The sequence below is a fragment of the Lissotriton vulgaris genome, chromosome 12, assembly GCF_964263255.1.
Source record: "Lissotriton vulgaris chromosome 12, aLisVul1.2, whole genome shotgun sequence".
NCBI classification, from domain to species: Eukaryota; Metazoa; Chordata; class Amphibia; order Caudata; family Salamandridae; genus Lissotriton; species Lissotriton vulgaris.
The window spans coordinates 732,174,137-732,194,651 of NC_141700.1; the positions used below are offsets into that span (position 1 = coordinate 732,174,137).

The 20,515-nt window shown below is 43.7% G+C and overlaps 1 protein-coding gene across 6 annotated transcripts in view; it reads left to right on the forward strand.

Moving 5' to 3' along the window:
• The window catches only part of TAF6 (TATA-box binding protein associated factor 6), a 70,673-nt gene that overhangs the window by 12,184 nt on the left and 37,974 nt on the right, over nucleotides 1-20,515 (forward strand). For all 6 annotated transcript variants that reach the window (XM_086946018.1, XM_086946015.1, XM_086946019.1 and 3 more), the window contains exons 4-6: nucleotides 16,242-16,395; nucleotides 16,784-16,840; nucleotides 17,141-17,260. In XM_086946018.1, coding sequence (XP_086802144.1) covers nucleotides 16,242-16,395; nucleotides 16,784-16,840; nucleotides 17,141-17,260 — 331 coding nt within the window. The remainder of the gene's footprint in view (nucleotides 1-16,241; nucleotides 16,396-16,783; nucleotides 16,841-17,140; nucleotides 17,261-20,515) is intronic.

Consider the following 20,515-nt stretch of genomic DNA (forward strand, 5'->3'; position numbering starts at 1 on the left):
GCGCCTTGATGCACTTGGGTAATTGATTGTTTGCACTTTACAAATACTGGACATGTTATCTGCTCTTCAAATATACACAATACGTACACAAATACTGGACATGTTATCTGCTCTTTAAATATACACAACACGTACACCTTCATTCTTCCATACACTCATTCACATACATAAAACGTTTCTCATATCCCTAACAACACGTCTTACTGATTTCTCAATATCCTGATAGCTTGGTTGCGTTAGTTGTCAAAATCTCATGTTTTCCTTTCGAATCATAGTGCAATTGTATTTATACGTCTTTTTTTCAGATGCATAACCAGACATGCTATTCATAACTGAATCATGGTTGGGAGATGATATGGCTCCAGTCCTACATGAAGCCATTCCTCTAGGCTATCAAAAGATCACCCAAAATCGTATAGGCAAAAAAGGAGGTGGTCTAGCTGTTGTGTTCATGCAAACATTGCATGTCACTAAAGTTGATGACATCTCCATAAAGAACTGTGAGGCTCTTCTAACAAGATGCAATACTACACAGTCTTCATCCTGTAACTTCCTGCTCCTTTACAGACCTCAACCTAGCAAGGTGACATTCCCAGACGCACTTCTAGACACAGTTTCAAACCTGATAACAATACACTCCAACTTATGCGTTCTGGGTGACCGCAACATTTGGTTTGACAAACCCAATATGACCCATCCAAAAACAATAATCACTGGCCTAGAGGCACTGAACCTGCATCAGCTTGTCCACCAACCCACACACATTGCTGGACATATCTTACATGTAATTTTTACTAATATTGAACTAGTTACCTTTCAAACTATAACTCTAGTCACATAGTCGGACCCCCACTTGCTTGCTTTCCAACATAAAACAACACTAAGGGCCTCACCTAAAACTAGCTTACATCCATCCACCTACCAGCCATGGAACAAACTCAATTTGGAACACTTAGAAACACAACTAACTTCAAGTACAAATCTGGAAACAATTACTTCGGTTCAAAATCTATATGAGTGCTACAGGAATGAGGTTTTTGTATTTGCCACAAAGTTTTTGTTACTGACTACTATTGTCAACACTATATTAGCACTCGCATGAACACTACATAACCTGAGGCTTTTCTCTTGGTCTTCAATTCATTAAGTTATTTCTGGTACCTTTCCGAGCAGCTGTACTGAAATTATTTTTGTTTGACAACTTGCTAGGAATTTGGAGTAATGCTCTGAACCCCATGATAAACATAATGCATCCATAGTAGATGTAGCACACCTCAGCAATTTTCCTACCATACAATTCTTTGATTAAAATATATCTCAAGAGGTCATGCCTTGGGTGCCTCACCCCATATCTAAATTTTAAGTCTTTTCCTTTTCTTATCTTAACATCTCTCATCATTCCTCACAGCTTACCATTGCGTTCTTCCTTCATTCCACCATAGAGCAGAGTGCCATCTTGGAAGAATGTTGCCTCCTACTCCTCAAATTAACTGCTTGTATTTTTAAACGTCTTTTACTTCTGTGCTAGGCTGGAAGGCATCCTCTGAAATGTCTGCGCTCCATAAGGGATGATTGTTGAGGGTGAAGGTCTTGATTCACATAGGTGGACGAAAGATCGAAAATCCTGAACCTTTTTACCAAACCGAATATGGAAAAATAGAAACCATGTTTCCCTAGGATTCATTAGAGTGCAAATATATCAGACGTGTGTTGAGATCTGGTAACCTGGTCCAAGGGACCTAAATCAAGTTACAGCATCCAGTGTTCATCATTTGTCAATATAGACAAAAGCGAATTAATAACGGATTGGACAGTAGGTTGAGACGAATAATCCCAGCAGGCTTTTATTTTCAGATATGATGTATGTATCAACGAGAATGTGCTGGGGTGCTGACTGCCACGTACAGTGAAAGATAAGTGACAAAAATATAAACATATACAATATAGAGCCTTGGGGCTCCTCTGGCCACTATTCTTTCTCCATTATTATTTGATATGTTTATGATTACCATGGCTCATTTTATACATTATTTTGGCTTTTCTCAAGCATCTACCCAGATGACCTACACATGGAGCTTGTTTATTTTTTTAAATTGTAGGAAGTATAGTTTTGAGTGCCAGTAAGCTTATGTGACTGTTTCACTTTGGTAGAAAACTGGATGTGCCACAAGTAACTAAAGCGAAACCGAGACGAGGAAGAAATCATGTTGCCTATCTGATCGGCCTTATTGACATTTTTTTGGAACTTCCTATTTGTCCTCCAATTCTAGGTGGCAAGCAGACACCTGTTCCCTAGGTAAAAAAAAACGGCTGTGCAATTTGATTCCCAACTGACTTTGACTAGTCAAATTAACACTGTTGTTATTTCATGCTTCTACCAACTGTGTTTACTTTTAAGCATATTCAGCAGTCCTGGTTATAAATGCTTTGCTCTCTGCTTGCATCGATTATTGTACTGCTCTGTGTTTCGACCTGCCTAAGGTTGCAATACAAAAAATGCAACTGATACAGAACACAGCAGCTATGATGATTCCTGGCCTTGTAAAGAACGATCATATTACTCCAGCTTTAATAACTAACACTGATTATTGTCAAAGAATGAACTGATTTTTAAGTCATTAATCCTGGTACACGAATCACTTTGTGAGCAGAGAACCGCCCTTTGTGGGTATTCCCAGCGGGATGCTTCCTCTCGTTTTACAAGGTCTGCAGACAAACTATTGTTAAGAATTCCTAAGATCAAATCCAAGCCAAGTCGGTGGAAGAACATGTTGGCTTTTGCAGCTTTGAAGTGGAACTCTTCCTACTTTGGTTGGTGATTCAGAAAAGCTTTAAAAACCTGGCTGTTATCTCCAGTACAATTTTCCTTTCGGAATATTTGACCATATATAGCCTTTTTAATCTTTTGGTAGGCAGGATAATAGTCACCTTTCTCCTGTTTCTGGCTTTATGATGATCTCCTCTTTTAGAAGGGTTTGTATAGGGCCTAGGTGCCATCTGGATGAATCAGGGCTTAATAAAACACAAAACATAACTTGAAGTTAATACTGATAAAAGTATCAGTGCTTTAAATTCCCAGAGCATTCCACTCCTGTAGGTTGTGTTGATATTTTGAACCAGGCGTGCCAAAATCACGCCTGGATAGAAGCACCGGTCCGTGTATACCATCGGTGGATAAGAAACCAATTGGGTGGCTTGATTGTTACCGGTAGGTAAGAGTGTTGCAAATCATATCGTACGGGCAGCACTGCCCCTGGCAGAGAAAACAACTTTACGAGACATGTTGGGACTACCACCAGTAGTAGGCCGCCATAGATGTGGAAATTGCTTGTGCTGTTCACAGACAAATGAAGGCACTTTGTTTACATTCAATGGTATCAGCTGGAAACATGAGGCTTTCACTAATTGCCAGACCAGAAATGTGGTGTACGGGATTATCTGTCCCTGCACTAAATTATACATCGGGAAGACTACCCAGGAGGCACGACAACGCATCACACAACACAACTCCAGAATACGAAAGGAGACTCCAAATGCACCTTTAGTACAACATTGGCTGGCTAATAAACACAAAGAGGAGGACCTACACTGGACAATTATTTCCAAAATCAATATCGACTTACGGGGCGGAGATATTAAAGAAAAACTCAACCAACGGGAAGCATTACTTATAATGAAATACAATACAGCCACAACAGGGCTATATGAAATTTCAGAAATTTTCAGAGGCAACCCATGAGCCCTGCCTCCCAATTACACTGTATGACAATGTTCCTTGCAATCCTTGAAATACAGCGTGGTTCGACTTTGTCAATCTGCAACAGTAGCAGAAGGAGGAACTTTGCCACCCTTGGGTGAAGGGCAGCTGCAGCGGTGCCGCCGAGCATTCCACCTTTTTTGTCGCGGTGGTGGAACCGGAGCCATTTGGTGTTGTGGAGCACTTAACCCAGACCCTGCAGAGGTCCATAAATGCCGTTTTCGGTGCATGACTTTTGATTCGGCACGGAATCATTGTGGAGGGACTAGAAATTCAGGCCCGTTTAAAATTTCGTGTTTACCATGGTGATCACGTGACCGGAATGTACCGTCCAATCGGTACAACTAAGACTGAAATGCGGCTCAGAATACCCCCGGCACCAATGTTTGACGCATAGCGGCGACGAGATCGAGGTAAGCGGCCGCTTTCCAAAACTCTCCCATTAATGCACATTTCAGAGGATACGCCGGCATGCCCCTCTGTCAGTGTAACGGCCCACATTTTTTGCAGAACGTTGTTGCCGCATGAAAAACATCTAACTTCTGGGGACCGACTTGTGACGCCCCGGCACCTGGTAAGCTTGACTGCTTCTTCCAGACTAATACGCTCCCACCCAGTGTAGTGTCCCAACTCTAACGGGCCGCTTCTTTTCCAGATTGAATCTTGAGGTGCCTATAAATGAAAATGCACGATTCAACCAAAACGTGCTCCATATAGGTAAGACATCCTAAAAACTCATTGCCTTGGTTTCAAAAAGCCTTTTCCAAGCAAAGCGCAGACTGTTATAATGTGCTCCTCCCTCCTTGTTTTACTGATTCCGCCAATACATCTAAATAGGTGAGTGTTTTCAAAGTGTACAGATTCTCAGAATAAGTGCACACTAAAAAGCAACGCTGATTAGGATTTGTTATGTCTCCCCTATGTCTAGAGTGTCTATTGAGATCAGTGTCATCGCTAAACAGTGATTGTGTCGCATTACAATTCAGGTATGGCAGCGGAATGGGAACTGGTTTTATCAGCATCTTTAGTGAAATACATGGAATGTGTTTGGTAGTAAATTAGTTGTTTGCTTTGTTTTGTAGATTGTTGGTCCTGAGGAGAACCCCGCAATCGGGGGTTCGAAACGCGTCGACCCGGTTTGTGATGCCTACTGTCAAATAGATTTGTAGAGAAACAGGGAGATGGTGTAGCTAATAAGGACTGTTCCTAGGAAGTTGCCCCTAAAATAAGACTGCTTTTGACGGAATAATTAAATATACCACCATCAAGATGGACGTTTAACCCGCTTGTTGACATTAGGCTCAAAATTAATGTTTTATGTTGTTTATTTGTTTGTATGAGTGAGGTATGGTTGCGTAGTTGTACGTATGGTGGATTTGTTGACAATTTGTAAATTTAATGTATATTTAATATTATGTTGTATTGAAATGTAAAGTCCTATATTTGTTTGTATTTGCATAAAAAATGAGTGCTATCTTGAGTTCATTCCTAAAAAAATGATTTAAAAAATAAAATGACGGAAATTTAAAAAACCGGACCGGTATGCTTCACTCATAAAGGTCAGTTTAAACATTAGAAAGCAAAATTCAGTACTGGCAGTTGTGTTATGATGTTACATTGGGCTTAGCCTTACTGGGTCAGAGCCACGACCCTGTGTTTTCTTCTTTGATTGTTACCGGGACACAAATTGATGTGTACTCTGGAACCTCAGTGTAATAGGTCTATTCTGCGGATCACAATAATGTTAAACACAAATAGGCGAGTGATCAGTATCTGCCATACCGATCGAAATGGCTCCAGAACTAAATCAGCAAAGCCGCAACCATGTGCAGCACTCTATCTAGGGCCAACGCTAAACTGAGACTACTAAAAAGTCCCAAGGGTTTGCCTTAGTATGTCTTCTTACCTCTGTATGGAAAGCATCTTATCAGTGTTGGCGAGAGGACACCTGTCCACTGCTCTATTAAAGTCTAGGGGGGGAAATCCTTACAAATTCACATTTCCATTCACTTTGTGAGCAACTTTTATTAGCATAAGGTATATCAAATCGTTGTTTTCTTCAACCACTCCGCTATCGCTACCCTGAAATATATTATGCCTGTTGTTCTTGCGTTATCACCAGTATCTTCCTAATCTTGAAAACCACAGGTGCAGTTATATATTTTATTAACGTGGCAGATAAGTATGTCACTTCTCAATCATTAAACCTATGAAAATAATGTTTCTTCATTGTCCACTGGTTTCTTCGCCCTTTAATATTTTCTCCCCTTTGTGTTGTACGCAACTCAACACAAGTTGACCTCCTTTTATGAGTTTTTGTACAACTGCCTAATTCATTGTTTAAAATACTCGTGTCTTCCTGAGCAGTCAGAACCTGCTAGTAAAAGGATTACATCTTCGGTAGGGCAACTGGCTGTCATAGTTTGGAGTCAGATAAAACAAGTAAGATCAAGATTGGGCAATAAAAGCATTTACAGTTCAAATTGAAGTATACACTAGGTTTTTGCAATGTTATTTTTTTTACGTGCAGAACAAAAAAAACCTTAGGACGGTGATGAAGCAAGAATGTCCCCAAAATGGATTAGGCTCGGGGGAGAGGGCGAGCATTAGTCTACAGATGGAACAGCAGCAGAGCAGCTCCACAATAGTACTCAAACAGCATGCTGCACCCCCATTATTGTAACTGTTTTATGTGGGAGGTTAGCCTATCCTACTGCTAAAATCACTGTACCCAAACCCTGAAGTGGGGAAGGTTGACTGTTTTGTCCTACACTTTTTCCTCTGAGAAGGAAGTTTTCTCTTTTATTGTGCTTAATTTACCAGAATTATGTGTGGTTCGTTTTGGGAAGCTTACACTGCTGTTAGTGCTTCACCTTCCTTAAGTCTGAGGGATGCATGCTCATCTGCTGACTGTTTTATCTTTCTGTGAATGAAGCTTGCACTGCTGCCCGCTTTTCAATTTATTGTGTATTGAAAGCCCGCATTGCTGTCCTTGCATGCATCTTATCCTGCTGCTATATCTATTCTGCGTATTGAGGAGAATTGTGCAGTGTTGCTGCAATGGGTTATCTAGTTCTTGGCAGAAGTGCTTCATATCTGTACGGAAGTCAAATGCAGTAGCTCGATTACACAAATTGAGGGTTTGACTGCGCTGTGGAAGTCGAAGATGTGTAGTTGTTTCAGGTAAACCTATCTCCTGATCTTTTATGACTCCGAAGATATATACCCTCTATGCCATGGGCTGGACCACAAGCCCCAGAACTCTTTGTTGCGAGGAAGCGAGGCCACACGGATTCCCATCGTGCGGGCTCAATCCAGCATCGCAGCCTCACTGCGGGACACGCCAGGGCCAAGAAAGGGACAATCTTCTCCTGACGTAGCCCAAAAGACACTGGGCCACCCCTCCTTTTTATCTTTGTTTTTTTAGGGTTTTAATCTCCATGCGAATATGGGAAAGAGAAGAGCAGTGAATAGCGCAGCTCCTGCAGCTAGTTTTCCAACCGTTGACTCCATCTTGGAGCGTGCGGTGGGGGTGTAAAGAGATTGTTCTGTCTGAAAAGGGTGATCAATCACGGGGCTGGGATGCCTGTTTATGTCCAACAGAACGAAATGGACGGGATCCGTGCTTTTGCAGATGCTGGTTATCTGTTCAGCAGGAGAATCCGTTTGGTAGATGTGCAGAGTGCAACAATACTCTTTCACCCAATGAAACCTCAGGAAAAAAGAAAATAGGAGGGAGGTGGAAGAGGTGTTTAGCTACAAGTTCCAAGCTGGGCACTGGGGACTGTGAAGAACTCCAACCACTTTGACAAACTATGCACTAGAGATTTGCATACATTCTAAAAGCACACATCAAGCCCCTTCCAGATTGGTTAGACATAATTTAATTCAGCTTGGCTATATTCATTTCACATAAGGCTACAAACAGTTCACATGCTAAAGTCCTAGCTGCTTCTCATGAAATTAGGCGCAGCGTGTCTGGTATGTGCTCAGGTTATAGAAGGAGCATGCAGCTAATCTCTTTCACTCTGATTTATCTTCTTAGTTGTTGCCTTTTTCTTTATTTTCATATCTTTCTTAACCTATTCTACCTAATCCGCCTGTTTCTGTTAATTTTAAGTGTACCACTAGTAATTGCTCTTCTTTCAGCAGGATTCCCAGGAAAAGCAATGCTTACAGGAGCAGGTTAGATTGAATTTGCTCCCTTCGGCTTGCTCTTATGTTTTAATCCTGGCTAAGGTGCCCAAACTCAGACTAGTCCAGGACGAGAGTCAAGTCAAGTCAAGTCATAGAATTTATATAGCGCACTACATACCCAGAGGGTTTCAAGGCGCTTAGGAAGGGGAGGAGGATTACTTGTCAAATATCCACGTTTTAAGTTGCTTTCTGAATGCTAGGTGGTTCTGGGTAAGGCGAAGGTAAGCGGGGAGTGAGTTCCATGTTCTGGCAGCCAGATATGAAAAGGATCTGCCTCCCATGGTGGGCTTGTTGATGCGAGGTACAGTGGCGAGGGCTTGGCTGGAGGAACGTAGTTGGCGGGAGGGGGTGTAGAAGGACAGTCGTGAGTTGAGGCATTCTGGTCCAATGTCGTAGAGTGATTTGTGTGCGTGGGTAAGCAGTCGGAAAGTGATCCTCTTATTGACGGGTAGCCAGTGGAGGTCTTTAAGGTGACCAGAGATGTGTTCGTTGCGTGGGATGTCTAATATGAGCCTGGCTGAGGCGTTTTGGATTCGTTGGAGTTTCTTCTGGAGTTTTGCGGTAGTACCTGCGTAGAGGGTGTTTCCGTAGTCCAGTCGGCTCGTGACCAGAGCGTGGGTGACTGTTTTCCTAGTTTCGGAGGGGATCCAGCGAAATGTTTTTCTGAGCATGCGAAGAATGTTGAAGCAGGAAGAGGATACGGCGCTGACTTGTCTGTTCATTGAGAGTGAAGAATCCAGGATGACTCCTAGGTTCCGTGCGTGGTCTGTCGGGATGGGTGCTTTTCCGAGGGCTTCCGGCAACCAGGAGTCGTCCCATGCAGAGGGGGATGTGCCTAAGATGAGGACTTCTGTTTTGTCTGAGTTCAGTTTCAGACGGCTTTGTTTCATCCATTCGGCAACTTCTTTCATTCCTTCGTGTAGGTTGGTTTTGGCGGTGCTGGGGTCATTGGTGAGAGAAAGGATCAGTTGAGTGTCATCCGCGTAAGAGATGATGTTGAGGTTGTGTTGGCGTGCGATGGCCGCGAGGGGGCTCATGTATATGTTGAAGAGGGTGGGACTGAGTGAGGATCCTTGTGGTTCGCCGCAGATGACTTCAGAGGCCTCGGACTTGAATGGTGGAAGGCGGACTCTCTGGGTTCTTCCGGTGAGGAACGAGGTGATCCATTCAAGTGCTTTTCCTTGGATTCCGATGTTATTGAGGCGTTGTAAAAGGGTGCTGTGGCAGACTGTGTCGAATGCTGCAGAGAGGTCAAGGAGGATGAGGGCGACTGTGTCTCCATTGTCCAGTAGAGTTCGAATGTCGTCTGTTGCTGCGATGAGGGCGGTCTCAGTGCTGTGTTTTGCTCGGAAGCCAGATTGTGAGGGGTCGAGGGATTTGTTGGCTTCGAGGAAGGCGGCGAGCTGGTTGTTGACAGCTTTCTCGATTACTTTGGCCGGGAATGGAAGAAGCGAGATGGGGCGGTAATTTTTGAGTTCGGTGGGGTCCGCTGTGGGTTTTTTCAGAAGGGCGGTGAGTTCAGCGTGTTTCCAGTCTTCCGGGAAGGTGGCGGAGTTGAAGGAGCAGTTGATGACGTTTCGGAGGTGCGGTGCTATGACGGAGTCTGCTTTGTTGAAGATGTGGTGAGGACATGGGTCTGTGGGGGATCCTGAGTGGATGGAATTCATCAGGCGGATGGTGTCCTCAGTGGAGATTGGGTTCCAGTCGTTAAGGGTGTTCACGGGGGGAAGATGATCAGCAAATGGTAGGGTGGGTTGGTTTCCGGGTTGGTTGTCAAAGCTGTTGTGGATGTCAGCAATCTTGTTGTGGAAAAATGAGGCTATGGAGTCGCAGAGGGTTTGAGAGGGGGTGATGTCGTTGGAGTTGGCCGAGGGATTGGAAAATTCCTTGACGATGTTGAAAAGTTCCTTGCTGTTGTGGGCGTTGTTGTCGAGTCGATCCTTGAATGCTGTTTTCTTGGCCTTTCGGATTAGTTGGTGGTGTGTGCGGGTGGCGTTTTTGAAGGCGTCCTTGGTGCTAGTGGTTGGGTCTTTTTTCCAGGCCTTTTCAAGGGAGCGGCAGAGTTTCTTGGACTTCTTGAGGTCATCGTTGAACCATGAGGCCTTCTTGCTGCCAGGTTTGCTTTGACGTTTTTTCAGTGGTGCTAAGGTGTCGGCGGTGTTGGATAACCATAGGGTGAGGTTGGCGGCGGCTTCATTAGCGTTAGAAGAGAGGGCTGGGGTGTTTCGAAGGAGCGATGCGGAGATTTGGTCCGTGGTGATTTTGTTCCAGTTTCTTTGCAGGGTAGGTTGGAGGTGGATGCTGGGTTTTGGTTTGTTGTAGGTGAAGTGAACGCAGCTGTGGTCAGTCCAGAGGAGGTCCGTGGTGTGGCTGAAGGAGACATGATTGCTGGATGTGAAGATGGGGTCGAGTGTGTGACCTGCGATGTGGGTGGGGGAAGTGACTAGTTGTTTAAGTCCGAGGTTGTCCACGAGGGTGGCGGTGTTGCGGTCGTTGATCTTTTCAAGGTGAAAGTTGAGGTCTCCCAGAAGGATGTAGTCTTAGGAGGGGGAGCGCGTGTGGGGTGATGAAGTCCGTGATGTCTTCACTGAATTTTGCGCGGGGTCCTGGTGGTCTGTAGAGGAGGGTGCCTCTGAGTGTGGTTTTGGGGTCGATGTGGATCTGGAAGTGAAGGTGTTCGGAGTTAGCGAGGTTGGCGTCAGAGCTGGTTGAGATGCGGATAGATTTCTTATGGACGATAGCGATTCCTCCTCCTGTGTGGCTGGTATGGTCTTTGCGAGTGATCTTATAGTCTTCAGGGATGGCAATGGTGATGTCTGGTGCGGAGGAAGCATTCATCCATGTTTCCGTAAGGAAGGCGATGTCCGGAGAAATGGTGTCTAGTAGATTCCATAGGTCAATGGCGTGCCTGTGGACTGATCGGGTGTTGAGAAGGATGCATTGTAGGTGGTTGGGGTCGGGAATCTGTGGTGTGGTCGTAGCGGAGATGTTGTCGGTGCCGCTGAATTTGCAGGAGAAGCAGGAGAAAGGTCCATGGGTTTGTCCAGGGGCGGCTTGGACGCAGTTGGGGGCGCGACCGGGGTTAAGGGCTAGGATGGTGGCGGCATCGTAGGTAATGCGGGGGGCTGGGAGGGACGGGGGCCAGGGGGGTCTGGCGCTGGGCGCGGTCCAGGCGCGGACGGGCGTAGACGGGCTTACCTTTGGCGCACCTTTGGCGCGGGTTGGGCGCGAACGCTGCGCGTAAACGCTGCGCGCTATAACACCTGTCATATATGGATGGAGGAGGGGGAGGGGCGAGGGCGTCTCAGCTGGGAGGCGGGGCGGGCTGACGAGGACAACAACATCAACAAAATGGCAGCGGAGGGGAGGGCAGAGCACAGCGCCGGGGGTAAACTCGCTCTGAATATTAATTACAAGTCAAGGCAGTGGAGGCAATGCAAAGCGCTAGCAGCAACAGAGGCAGGCAACACGTGGACGCGAGGCGAAGCGCTACAGTATAAACAACAACAGTGCAGTCAACACACGAAGAAAGCAATTTGAAATGCAGGCAGCAAACGATACCAGGTCTCTCAGGAGAGACTAGGGGAGCGACCTCTCAGTGAGCAGCAGCGAGGGGATCACGGCGCTTCCTGCTACGGGAGCGCTGTATAAGCTTAGTGGGAGGGCGTCTCAGCTGGGAGGCGGGGCGGGCTGACGAGGACAACAACATCAACAAAATGGCAGCGGAGGGGAGGGCAGAGCACAGCGCCGGGGGTAAACTCGCTCTGAATATTAATTACAAGTCAAGGCAGTGGAGGCGATGCAAAGCGCTAGCAGCAACAGAGGCAGGCAACACGTGGACGCGAGGCGAAGCGCTACAGTATAAACAACAACAGTGCAGTCAACACACGAAGAAAGCAATTTGAAATGCAGGCAGCAAACGATACCAGGTCTCTCAGGAGAGACTAGGGGAGCGACCTCTCAGTGAGCAGCAGCGAGGGGATCACGGCGCTTCCTGCTACGGGAGCGCTGTATAAGCTTAGTGGGAGGGCGTCTCAGCTGGGAGGCGGGGCGGGCTGACGAGGACAACAACATCAACAAAATGGCAGCGGAGGGGAGGGCAGAGCACAGCGCCGGGGGTAAACTCGCTCTGAATATTAATTACAAGTCAAGGCAGTGGAGGCGATGCAAAGCGCTAGCAGCAACAGAGGCAGGCAACACGTGGACGCGAGGCGAAGCGCTACAGTATAAACAACAACAGTGCAGTCAACACACGAAGAAAGCAATTTGAAATGCAGGCAGCAAACGATACCAGGTCTCTCAGGAGAGACTAGGGGAGCGACCTCTCAGTGAGCAGCAGCAACCAATACATCGATTCAACAAGGTGTTAACATTGGCGATGTTTAATAATCTAATACGTATGGCCAGAAGGGTTGATTAGGTTTGTTTATCCCATAAAGTATTGTGAATTTTAAGGATCCTAAAATAATACGTAGTCTTTTAGTCTGTCTGGATTTTCCCTGTCTGGGCACTCTCAAATATTCCCCCTCTCACTTGGATATATATGTAAACCCCTTATACTGTATCTTCTTTTATCCCTCATCCGGCACTTCTACCCACTTCGAGGCTGAATTTATTACATCCTGTGTCCTACCATGTTGGGCTACTTCTCACTAACAGGTGTGCTCCTTTGCCTCGGTGTAACTGACTTTCTGATCAACATGGGGCCACGCCTTTGCATAGCAGAAGTGTTCAGGAAGTTAGCCCATTAAAGGCTATTTCTGCCGACACTAACTGTACTATTATTAAACCTGTGGATTTAGATAGTTCATCTGACAGTAAATATTCCTCTAATTAAATTGGGCAGGGTATGGAAATAAGGAATATTAGTCACTAAATCCAAGGGGCATCTCGGTTTTTAGTTTTCTGGTCTTAGAATGTTGCAGGGATTCACAGTAAACTCGCCCAGAAAGACTGGATGTCCTCGATTGACAAGTACGATTTCGTTATTATACAAGAAACTTGGGCTACTGTCCCTCTTGTTTGTAGTGGTTATTCCGTTCATTCAATCCCAGCAACTCATTCCGCATCTGTGCTTCCAAAAGGGGGCTTATCCGTTTGGGTTAAGCTCTGGGTTAAAGCGAAAATATTTCATTGGGTTTTAAAATTACTGAGGTTCAAGTAATGCGGTTGGTTGGTTCTCATAGTTTTAATCTGTTTATTATTAATTTTTGGAATGACTCTTTCTATTCTATCATTAAGATTTTTATCCCTATTCAAGATATTTGACAAACATGATTAAGCATAATTCTTCACCCTCAGAATGTAATATTATGCTGTGTGGGATTTTTAATGCTAAACTAAATCTCCCAACCAACGAATTTGGCGCTTTTCTATCTTATTCTGATACGTGTTTTATGTATGACCTCTGATTGTAGAGGTGCTGAATTAGGTTAGTGTATCCTGGTGCAAGATCTCATAAATAAACATGAGTTTGATTATGATATTGAGCCTAGGATTCAGATGCTCCATGGAAAAGGTAGTGCCTTCATAATCGATTAATGTCCGTAACCCATGGATTATTACAGTATTTGGTAAAGTGTGACATATTGGATGTACATTTTGGAGTTCATAATCCCCTTGGAGCTACATTTACTTTACCCATGAGTTTTGTGAGAGTCCCAAGCTGTTATATAACTTTGCCCCAACATAATGGGCTTAGATTAGTTTGGCACCTGCCCGGACCTAAGTATTTGAATTGCCTAATTAATTCTGATTTGTATATTTTCAAGGCCTGTTTATCAGATAATCCTTTGGAAAGGAGCTTATCTGGTTAGTATAAAGCTTTGTGATCTAATACATAGATCATACTTAAGCCTGTTTGTAGATCTACTTTTACAGTCACTCACTGGTTTGCTAGATTCAGCTCCAAGAATCTGCTGAGAGCTTTGGCTACTCTACGTAGATGCACAAACTCGGGCACTCTATAAAGAGGCTTTGTCTACAAGAAAGCTGAAATTTTCATTCAAAGGGGCAATTGGTACTGCCTGTCTGTCTGTCTGTCGCAGCATCTTCTAAGACCCCAAGCGTGTTTTGGAGAGCAGTTAACGATCCATAACATTGCTCCATAAAGTGTAGCAATGCTACTGCACACCATTGGGTGGCGCATTTTAGCAACATATACTGTTGAATTTCAGATTGTAGTGCCTCTGCTGACCTATCGTATAATAGTAATATTATTGAGAGGCTTCATGTTTCCGAGGTCAGTAGACGCCCTTAATCAGAGCTCCCACTGCAAAGCTCCACAGCCAACTGATATTTTTAAATGTAGGATAGACTTATGGGTAGCTTTGCTCACCACTGGTAAAATAATGGGTAGGGTTATTTTATTAAATTAAGAGATTGGTTACATGACAACAATGCATTATCTCTTTGTCAATATGGGTTCAGAGACAGGCTAAGTACAATGGAACAGTGTTTAAAGCTTCATTTGTTAGTGGGAAAATGTACCTTAGCTAGAAGGAGTCCATTGTACCTGGCTTTCATGGACTGGTCTTCAGCTTTCTATAAGGTCAGTCGTGCTAAGCTGTGGGGGTTTTATTAGAATTGGGGATTGATTCTACAATTGTTAATTTTTTGGCATAGCTGGATCAGTTTGTCTGCTAGGATCAGATTAAGACCAAACGGCGAAATTTCGGATCCTTTTATCATGCATCGAGGCATGAGGCAAGATTGTGTATCAGCCCCTTTATTATTTGTCCTATATAATAATAAACATAACGTTTTTTTGAGCACAGTAACTCATGTCCCCTACGCCAATTCCTTTTGTACACCTGTACTTCTGAATGCTGATGATGCTGTGCTTCTTGCCCATACTAATGCCTTGCGTTGTTTGGTACATGCTTTTTCTGAGTTTAGACCTGTCAAACAATGTTACCAAATCTCACCCCATGGCATGTGGCCCTAAATACTATTTGTTACGCTTTCTGTCAACGGGAGTAGTTTAGAGTGTGTGCCCAGATTTCCTTATTTTGATCTTGTATTTGATTCTAATGGATCATGGGCATAAAATGTATGGTATGGGAACACTAAGTTTCAGCAAGCAGTATGCTTACTTTTTAATGTTTGTAAGACTGTGGGGGCAAGCTGATTTCTTCCCTTTCAGAAATATGCACCAAACAATGTGTATTGACGTAAGGGGGTTTGTTGATTGCTGGGCATTGCAAGTGAAGGAGAATCGCTTTTCCCTCTGTCGCCTGTCACTGCTCAAACAACCCCCCATTACCTTTGCCATAACGAATTGGGTCTGCCTTATATTGAGGATTTGATTATGATAGGGCATCTCTTGTCAGTGTGCAACAACCCTGGGACCTCTTTTAGTCAAAATATAATTAGTGGTTCTGTTCGGTGCGTCCTGGACTTGAATGTGTTAAGCAGATCTGGGAAAATCTTCCTTATTTGACAACCCTACGAATATATGTAAAAATGATAAGCATTCTGTGAAACGTTTATGTATGGTGAGTCGTGCATTACGGAATAGTCTGGAATTGAGAAAACCCTTAGTTGAGAATTACATTGCCCTAAAAACAAACTACTGTCTAGAGCCGTATTTGTCTTTTGTGTGTAATAATTGGGAGAGAGCTTTGTTGCTGACATTTAGAGCTGGCACTTTTGGTTATATGTTGTGTTTTTCACTCCAGGATAGTTTGGTGATTTGGAAGGCAAAGAATGTACTTGTGACAATACTTATAACCAATCTTTAAAGCATTTTACATTCTGTAAATTTAAAAAAGAAATTTAGAACACAATTTGTTATTACCTCTTTTTAGGATGCCCAATTTTAAGCAATGCAGAGTTGAACTTCGTTTCCTACAATTGTTGTCTCACGCTGATGCATGTTTTACAATGGGTCGTTTTCTTAAATTGACCGGATCATATTGCAAAAACCTTGATTTCTAGGTGGGAGATATTGAAAAGATTTAACTCGTGCTGCTTTTTGTACTGTATATGATTTGTAGCTGTATGTATATTCTGTATGTTATCTTTTATGAATGTCTGACATTCAAATAAAGAATTGATTGATTGACTCTTAAGCCATAAATTGATTTCTGATAGGAATGTTTGCATTCTGGTTTAAGTGTCTGCTAATGCGTTGCCTCCAGGGCTATATTTGTGTTGAGAGCAGAGATTATAGGATAAGATAGGACTGTGTTGAAAAATATTTGTGTTAATGTTGGTTCATACTCGGATGAATTGTGAAATTAACCTCACAAGACCTTCGTGTTCACAGCCTCTGCTTGTCTTTTAGCCACTTTATGGGTTCACTGCAAATGAATTTATCCCCTTTCGATATGCGAGTGGAGGAGGGCGAGAGCTGTACTTCTACGATGAGAAGGAGGTGGATCTCGGCGACATTATCAACACCCCACTGCCACGCGTACCGCTGGATGTATGCTTAAAAGGTAAGCTGTCTTAAGGCCATTTTGTAATTGAAATAATTTGTCATCCGGTTTACTCCTGGACCAAACGAAAGCAGTTTTCAGTGGTGCTCATTTAAAATTCTGTGATGTCCAAGTCCCACCAGATGCATTTCATAGCCACGCTGTTCACTGAATTCGTGTGTACCCTGATACAGGAGATGTACAGGCCACATTCTAGTTAAGATTTACTTATAAATTCATAATCCATCGCCCCTGGTGCAAATGTGTAATTGTTTTGAAGCATCTCGGGCCTGAGCTCCTTAACATTTATTTAGTCTTATGTAAATTGCTCTATCGCTTCAAACTTGTGTCCACTATTGTTGGGCTGTGTGCACGGATTCTGATTGCCTTTTTTCCCTGTCCATTGCAGCTCACTGGCTGAGCATCGAAGGGGTGCAGCCTGCTATTCCGGAGAACCCTCCTCCAGGTATAGTGACCCACTTTCTGTGCTTTGAGGTTGCAACTCCTACCATTTCCATTTCCTGCTTCTTCCTTATTTACTCCTTGTCTTGTGTATTTCTCATGTATTTCCTCCTCATTCATTGCTACAATTTAAAAAGTGGAATTCTTTGCAGATTTTCTCACTCTTTTCCATTGAGTGACCTTCCTCTCCATTCAGTTTTTCTTAATTTGTGACCTATTTAGGTTCTTTTATGCTTGGGCGTGGGATGATCCCAGGCCATTTTGTAAGTCTAAGCTTTTGTCTGTCATCTGTTACTTTCTTCAGCACCCAAAGAGCAGCAAAAAACCGAAGCCACAGAGCCATTGAAAGCGGTAAAGCCAGGGCAAGAAGAAGGCAGCCCGCTGAAGGGCAAGGGGCAGAACGCTATCACTCCAGATGGCAAAGGTAAGTGCATAGGAAGTGAACACTTTAAAGTGTGGCAAGAAAAGCAGAAACTTCAGTGCAATTCTGGTGTGGTGATGATGCGATGAAAGTGTATGTTGCATAATCCCGTCTTCCTAATCTCCATTTAGATCTATCTTAGATTATCATACCTGTTACTCACCAGATAGTGTGACCTCCTTGTGTGAGAAATCTGTAACAGTCACATTGCAGACTTTATCATTTCTATTGTATCCTAATCAGACATAATTAAATCTCAATGCACCCAAAGGTCAAACTTGCACATCCGAGCCTGAAATTATACCAGGATGTTGGGTTAAGATATTTGCAACCCTCTAAGCTAGGAAGGGAAGGGCCGTGTATCTAGTATGTTGACCTCTTCCAGTAATATAAACTAGTTTTGCCAGTTACAATTAAACACTATCCATGTGCCCATAAGAATGCTTGGCCAGTTTCCTAAGGTGTACGGGCAAGTGCATTGTTTGGCAAAACTGCTATGATTTGGAAAAGCCACAGGGAATTGAAACTCCCCCAGAAGCTTCCTCGCCACCTAACTATGCAACCTCTGGGGATCGACACGGCGAATCTCCTTGTTCTCTGCACTCGTACTTTATCAGTGCAAAAGTGATAATTCATTACAGCAGTCCAGTCATCCTCCTGAAATTCCTGCACTGGGTTCAGCACTTTGCTCTTCAGAAGAAATTCCTTACTAGTCAAAAAGGAAATTCAGATATGTTGGAAATGTTGGCTTATAAACAAAATGGATAGGAAAGCAGTGTCAAAAATATTACTGAATGATGCTCGACATTTCTAGAAAAGTTCAGAGCAAAATTAACAAGTTATGTGGGAAAGTTAGAGGTTGCAGATAGGTAGGAAGCTCAAGCAAACCCAAGGGATGTCTCTTTTACAAATGGCTCTAGGCTTGTCCAGCTGAAGTTCTTGCGTTGAATTTTTATTTTAAGAAGGTAGTGATCGATTTTGGTTATAGCATCACCTTTGCTGGTGTTGGAGAATGCGTCCGAAAGAAGTATTGAGCCCCATCATTTATTTTTGCCCTAGGCTACAAATTATTGGAGGGAAGCACAGAGCTTCTACTGTAATGGTGGTGCCCTACAGAACTACCCCCTTAAGTGGCACTACTAGAGTTATGGTGTTTGAGGGCGTTCATGACCTACCATTGTCACTTTGCAAATGTTGAATTGGCATTGGGTAGAAGGGCTAATGCTCTGAGTTAAAGCTTGTCCATGACACTGGAATACAGAGTAGTGTATGGAGTCTGAAAAGGAGCATATACACCTAAGGTTGTCCTAATACATTTAGGAGCATTTGTGGGCATGGAAAAGAACCGTGGAGTGATCTGAAGTAAGATGCAGCCACTTTGATGAACATGTTTATTTGGCATATGTTTTATCGTGTCACGTGGAAATAATGCAAGATATGGTGTTGATGCTTTCATGTTATGCACTACTTTAGTGTAGTGGAATAGATTTGTGGGAGCAATCAGAATTACAGACTTTAGTGACCGGTTGAATGTTGTTGTTTTTTTTGTTAGAGATAACTGTATAACAATTTTCAATAAAAATAATTTTTGGGAAAAATGAAAAGAAAATTCAGATAAGACAGTTGGCCCTCAGAGTAGTGTTTTTTTTCTAGTGTTACCTATTCTAGATTCACATGCTGTCCATTACCCTGCTAGCCACTTGTTGGATCTGAAAATCTTATTAATAAACAGTTTTATTTTAGCCATCAATCTGGGGCACAGCTAGTATGACTCTGTGACGTCTACCACATTGCTCTAGTATGTATCCTCAGTTGCCGCTGGCATGACTCGCGGGTGGAGAGGTTGTGCGGGGATTCGCGCCCGGCGGGGTGGGGGTGGGGGGTTTAAAAAAAAGTACCTTACCAGATCCCGCACCACTTCAGCTCCTGCTGCTTTCTTGCTCAGGAACAGGAAGAAGGCAGCCTCCCTCGCCTCCCCAAAGCTAATCCCAATGCTACAATGGCAGCGTTGTGATTACTGAGGACAGCGTCCAGCTGGGCGCCTATGGGGAGGCCAATTTCTCTACGTAGGCCGCATGCAGCCTACATAGAGAAAATCCAGAGTGCGTATGACTGGTTTGTTGGCCCCAGAGGGCCAACCAAACAGTTGGGGCCCACAACAGAGGGCAAGCCACCCCGACCCGCCAACCGCCCGCCCCCAGCCAGGCATACCCTTCTGCTTTCTCGCAGTGCGAGAAGCAGACACATAAAATGGTATTTAAAATACTATTTTATGTTTCTGCTTCTCACACTGCGAGAAACCAGTGGGCTGAAGCTCCCCTGCCCTAATGGCAGAGCCTCCCCTGCAGGTGCTCAATTTTCAGATAATTTTTCCCCTTTGTAGGTACTGAAACTGAGTGCCGTGAGTCCAGGTTCAAATGTGATTGCCAGACCAATAACCATACCTTCATAAAATCTCTACTTCCTCATATCCCGTGTAGAGTACAAATAAGCAGATGAACCCCATATCCTCAGAAAATAAGTAAAAGCCATTGAATATGTCCTTCTCCAATTAGCAAGCCAAAATAAATATCTAATGGAGAAATTCTAAAAGATCTGTGGGAATAGGATGAAAATAAATATTGTTTCTTCAAATAAAGCCAAATATAGTTAAAGTATACAAACTCATTTTGAATAATTTGAACATTCCTGAACTTTTAAACAGAAAGCTGGTTGAAATGTGGAAGGGCTTTGCTTCCTCACTTGCACATTTCCTATTAGTCCTGGTGCTCCGAATGTCTCTGCCTCTCCACTCATCTTGTCCACACAGTCTGTGGCCTGTTGCCGCTAACTTTGCATATTCACAAACATTGGCATGTGTTGGTCTGGATTCAGCTGTGCATCACCTTGAGCATTCTTCAGACAATTACATCTAAATGAGAGTCTGAATATTTTGAAGGAGTTGTTGGAATTCAACTAGTCACTGATATTTATCAATCACCACCTCAAATTGTGAATATTCAGTAAAGGACTGTTGGTTAACAGTTTGGTTTAGAGACCTATTGTGAATTTTCTGTGGCTTTGAATCCTAGCAATCTTCCTCCTTGGTTTAGTTGGATTTAGGTGCATTGGATAACGATATTGGCTGTTATTGTGTACAGGTTTCTTTGGGAGTATGGTGTGTTTTTATTTTTTGTAAGTACCCTGCTCCATTTTCCGGAGTAGTCTTTGTGGATGGTACACCATAATCGTAATCCTCACATCCACAGCGGCCAGTGT